Source organism: Haplochromis burtoni, unplaced genomic scaffold, assembly GCF_018398535.1.
Source record: "Haplochromis burtoni strain Fernald_Lab_line unplaced genomic scaffold, NCSU_Asbu1 Contig_179, whole genome shotgun sequence".
Lineage (NCBI taxonomy): Eukaryota > Metazoa > Chordata > Actinopteri > Cichliformes > Cichlidae > Haplochromis > Haplochromis burtoni.
Window position 1 is genome coordinate 694,938 of NW_024582540.1, and position 5,733 is coordinate 700,670.

The window sequence follows — 5,733 nt, forward strand, 5'->3', positions numbered from 1 at the left end:
CCTCCCTACAGCTGTCAGATTGTACAATCAAAACTGCTCCCAACAAACATAGAAGTTTACATCAGCGCTGTAACTTGCACTATTTTATCAACCGATTCACACTACAACCTGGGTTTGCCTCTCATCTGTAATCATCTGTAATTAAATTAATGTAATTAATTTAATTTTAACAACTGTACAGTACTCTGTTTTTGGTAAACTATTGTCCTTGATGAAAAAAAAGTGTATGTTTCTGTTCCGTGTCCTGTTTGTTTGTATATGTGTTTTTCTTGCTGCTGTTACAACAAAATTTCCCCTTGTGGGACAATTAAAGGATTTTTCTATTCTATTTTACACTGCACAAAGTGAATAATGAAGAAATACTACATCCAAATTTTTCAACTTCATGTCAAACCAGCCAAACCAGCTCCCAAACACATCAAAACTTGTTTTTTAAGAGATAAAGCAGGCTGACACTAAGGCTCTAGAATGACATTCCCAAAGCCTGACCACTAATCTACTTAAAATTTGTAGACTATGTTTAAAAGCCAGGTCTGTGCAAGGAAGCCAACCAATTTAAATGAACTCTACCAATTCTGCCAAGAAGAGTGGTCAAGTATCCAGACAGGAGCTTGTTGACAGCTACCAAAAGTATGTCATTGAGCTGTTACTTGCTAAGTTTTATATATTAAACATATTTGAACCAGGAAGTAGATTTTTGGCCTTGTGTGGATTTGAGAAAATCCTAAATAAATTCAAACAGTTCAAAGAAATCAGCAAAAGCCCCACATTGACTCCATGACTCCTTATGTCCAAGATGAGTGGAGATTCTGGTCGATATTGTCATGATAGCATCACAGCATCAGACAGTTGCTATAGATTTTTCAGCTGCACATCCAAAATGTACATTTCTAATGCATTATCCCATTACTGAGGAGGGTTGTGATTTTATATTTCAGCGTAAGTTTACAGCATGGCAGCTAGTGGATAGTGACACTACAGCAGGATAATTCGAGATGACAAACTCACAGACTTATCAAAGACTAACAACAATTAGCACAAACCCTACAGTGAAATAAGGACGGCACACTTTATAACACAGACTTTACAGTGTAGCTAGCAGGCTGTGTTAGCCAGGTGCTAATAGAAATGGCATGGCCCTGATGTCAGTAAGTGTTAGGACTTATACTCATACACAGACATGCTTGCTGATAGCGTTAATGGTGAGATCTCACTTACTTTGCATAGTAGACCCAACCATCTTTAGTAGACCTCTCCTCCCATCCAGGTGGTAACTCATCCTCACTATCTGTATCGTCCATACCGGCGTACTTCAGAGCTGCCATAGCTTCCAGTGAATTATGAAAATCAGAGAGAAATATCTGCTCTGGAGAATGAATGCAGATGTCAGAGAGCGCAGAAACACGGACACGGCGATCTTCCAGCACTTCCGCAACAACACGATGACGACTGCCGAACTGCATTTTGGGACATTGAGGCGGTAGACCATATGCTGAAGGATTTTTGTGATTCAAATGTTTCCGAAAAAAAGATGGCAGCCAGAAGCCAGAACTAGGTCGAAATTTCGAGTTACTGTCTCAAGTTTAATATCGTTGGGTTTTTTGTTTTTTTTTCATAAGCTTAAAGGCTTTATGTTAGAGAACACTGGCTGGGTTTTCTCTCAGCCTTTGATCTGGGTATATAAATTTTAAAGCTAGTAGGAGAATAATGTTGGGAGATGTTGGAAGTGGGCAGATAGAGCTGCTGATTTATGTAATCAGATAACTCAGGCCCACTGAGTTATCTACACAGCTAAAGTTTTCAGATTTTTTTTAATCTCCTCCAAATCCTTTTATTCTACACTAATTAATCACCTTTCCTGTCATAACTACGCTTCTGTACACTTTTCAGACATCTATCAACCAAAGAGGTCACCATGTAGTTGGGCATTTTTTACCAGTTTTACCTTTCCTGTCTATTGTAATAGAAAAGTAGCCTACAGACTATCCAAGAGGGCCAGAGGACATCTGAACAGATGACAGCCCTAAACCTATTGGGGACAAAGGTAGCATTAAACCACCTCATTAACTAGTCAACACAGTGGAATGACACGTAACAACTAACAAAAGCGAATTAGTTAGAGCTATTCCGCCTCTAAATGTTCACATGTTTAAATAAAAACAATAAATGAGATATAAACAGGTTTCAGATATAGTTAAATTAAAAGAAATTAGTTGTGTTCTGTGTTTTTTTTTTCCATGCCTTGAAATTCGACAACTGCCAATGTGACCTAACCAGTACAGCTGTTCCCATCAGCTCAGTAGCTCTTTTGTATGCAAAATCTGTGGCCGTCTCTTGCTTCTCTTATTCCTGCCACTTGACCTGCCTGTTGTGTCTGTTAACCAGTTTGTGCACTTGTTACATGTGTCTTGTCCATCTGCAGAGTCTGTGTTTTCCATAGAATGGCTGCGAAATTTCTGTGGAATAGCGCACTGTTGAACTGATAATAAAAATGTAAAACAGCACAATAATCACAGTGATGTACTGAACTGTGGGATGACGTAATCATAAAGGATGATCCAGTACATCTTATACAAAAGGAGATAAAGAAAAGGAAACACTAAAACACTTGATCCCTAAAGGATTTAGCGGGACTGTGCCTCAAAGTCTGTGGATATGGAGATAGGGATTAGGCCATATAGACTCAGAACAAGGTGTTTAATTCCTGTTTCAAGTTTCAATATGTTTTGGTCAAGCTCTGGTGCCACTCCAACAACAGCACCGAGAGCAACAATTAGGATTTATAAGGAGCTATTGGCAGGGAAAGAGAGATTTTGTATGCTCATTGCATGAAACGCTGCAGTTTGGAAGGAGGCCTGTGTTGCCCTAGCCCAGACTGCACCACCCAAAGAATGTCTTGAAAACAGTTCCAGGCAGCCTGCCTCTAACAAAGATTCAGGTCAGAAAATGTGGTTGTTCTCTGATAATATCTAGATGAAACTTCCCAGGACCATTTTAAGAGACCATCACCCATCTTTCAGTGTTTCCCAGTTAAAACATAGATCATGTAGTGCACTGTTCCCTGTTTCCAAATCCTTCCACCTGATTGTTTCATAATTTGCCTTCACTGTCCAATGTCGGATGTGCACTGCCACAGCCACTACTCAGTGGAAGGGGTAGTGACCATGGCCAACTTATCTTTGTTGCCAGCCAGTCATTGCCATCTTCAGCATCATTCACTAATGTGTTTCCCCCTGCGCGGCAGCTCTATATTCAAAATCGTTTGTCCGATAAATCCACACAGCCACACTCCTATCTGTATACTCTCTGATCCACTCAGCCACTTGGTTATTCACTCCCCATTGCTTTCCACCTTCCACCTCCCAGAGAACTTGATAGGTTTGTAGCTTAAACTTATTCGCTGGAACGTTGAAGACAATTTAATTACACAGCAAAAGCAAGACACGAGTAGGCAAAGTTCTTTATGTTTCTCGTGCACGGGAGAGAACTGGACAAACGCCGTCCCTTCGCTTGACCCCAGTTGCTCTCGTCCGCTCCCCCGTAACACTGCTCTTTTATTGAGGTTACATAAATATAAATAGGATCATTAACATATGACGTCTTCATACACACAAAGAGTACCTTTGCCTGTGCGTTGTGTAAGTATGTGTGTGTGTGGGGGGGTGACCCCATAAACGACTTCCCTGAACCTGCTGGTCTGGAAGTCCAGCAGTTCATCTAAACAAAAGGCACTTAGACATAGACAGATATACGTGTGTTTGCTATACCATATATCAGTAAGAGCAGATATAACCTCTCTCCTGACCTTAAGTTGTGTGTGCATGCCAGAGTGCTCTGGGAGGCACACAGAGTCTCCACAGACTACTAAGGATCAAACCTCTACCAACATGACATTGATTATTAAACTCTAAGCATATATGAGTAGATATTTCTAAGCATAAATGACAATCCACTATACAAACCTGACAGAACTCCTACTCCCTCTCGCACCTACTCCATTACATTCTCCTCCTTAAAATAAAAATAAAAATAAAAAATTTAATGAAACCTTTCTCTTGAACAGATTTTGTGCCCTCCATTCAAACCATTGAAACGATTAAAAGTTATTTAGTCTTCTTTTGATTGCTTCATTTGAAGGTCACCACAGCATATTGTCTGCCTTCATCTAACCCTAGCCTTGGCATCCTCCTCTTTCACTCTCCTCTATCTGTTAACCTCTTGCATGTCCTCCTTCACTAGATTCGTGAATCTTTGTGGTTTTCTGGTTTTCCTCCTGCCTTGCCTACTCCAACATAGCCCCCATCCCTCCTCTGTGCATCCCAAACCACGTCAGCCTTGATTCTCTAGCTTTGTCTCCAAACTGCTCCACCTGAGCTGTCCCTCTGATGTACTCATTTCTAATTATGTCCATTCTAGTCAGTGAAGACCTTAACATCTTAAGCTCTGTCACCTCCAGCTCAGGCTTGTATCTTTTTGTCAGTGCCACTGTCTCCTAACCATACACCATGGTAGGTCTCACTACCATCTTGTAAACCGTCCCTTTCAGTCTTACTACGATTTTCTGTCACAAATCACTCCTGACACTCATCTTCACTGACGTCATCGTGCTTGCTGCCTTATGCTCACCATGCTTGTGTGCTGTTCATTGCTTTGGATGCTTTACTTCAGATATTGAACAAATGTTGCATGATGCAAGAAAAAGGTATATTCCTTATAATGACCTAGTTTTTAGTCTGTTTGAACTAGCTTTTATAATGAAGTACTGTTAATAATAATATTTTTTAGCTTTTTCAACAGTATTTTGTTAGGATTGGGGGAGGCAATATCAATATTGATTTTGACTATTGAGCTTCACAAAATAAATGTTACTGTATTGTAAAATCAATATTGTGATACTTTGCTTGGTGATACAGTATCAATACAGAGACAGTAAATATTGATATTGATATGATGCAACCTTACTGCATCTACAAAAAAATCTATCCATAAACATGAAAAATGAAAAAACAGTGGCTGACTGGTTATGTATTGAATTATTTTACATTCTGTGACTTCTTGCAACTTCTTGCGACTAGATGGTTGCCCAAAGCTCAAGGGTGCTCACAACCCCTTATGATTGCAAGGAGGCAACCTTTGTGCAAACAGTCTCAGTCTGACGAGCAATGACTGCAATCACTTTCTTAGAGATTGTCAAATAATTACTATCTAATCGATAAAAACAGACAGACGTGCCAACATGTTGCCATCAGTCTGAATGAGCCTTTGTAAAATAGAGTCAGACTGACCTGTCTTCATCTTACAGTGTTAGTATGCTTGATATGCTTGAGAGGTGATAAACTGCAACATGTATTATTACAACACTCGGGACATCACAGAATGTTAAAAAATATCAATAATATCATACTGAGAATCAAGTATTGTGATAATATGGAATCACGGGGTATCTGGTGATTCCCACCTTTAATAGTTATACATAAATAAGAAAAAAAATTTTGCATATTTTTCAATTTGTTATAAACAACATAAAAAAACTATAACAAGATACCCTTACTTTTACGGTGTAAGTGAAATCGGGATAAATCTATCTAGGTCACACGAGCTGGTTCAACCTGATGTCATTTATCCTAAAATAAGAACGATCCAATACTCCTTTTCTTCTGATGGCTGGAAATCCTCTATTCTCACTCGGGCCACTGCGCATGCTCTAAGCAAAGAGAGGCGGGCTAGGAGGAG

At 39.6% G+C, this 5,733-nt stretch overlaps 1 protein-coding gene across 1 annotated transcript in view; it reads right to left on the reverse strand.

The window, feature by feature from the left end:
• Positions 1–1,635, reverse strand: part of wwox (WW domain containing oxidoreductase) — a 133,034-nt gene extending 131,399 nt beyond the window's left edge. Inside the window, exon 1 of the mRNA XM_042225696.1 lies at positions 1,219–1,635. Within this exon, the coding sequence (XP_042081630.1) occupies positions 1,219–1,463 (245 nt within the window). The 5' untranslated portion in view covers positions 1,464–1,635. The remainder of the gene's footprint in view (positions 1–1,218) is intronic.
• Positions 1,636–5,733: the final 4,098 nt, after the last annotated feature.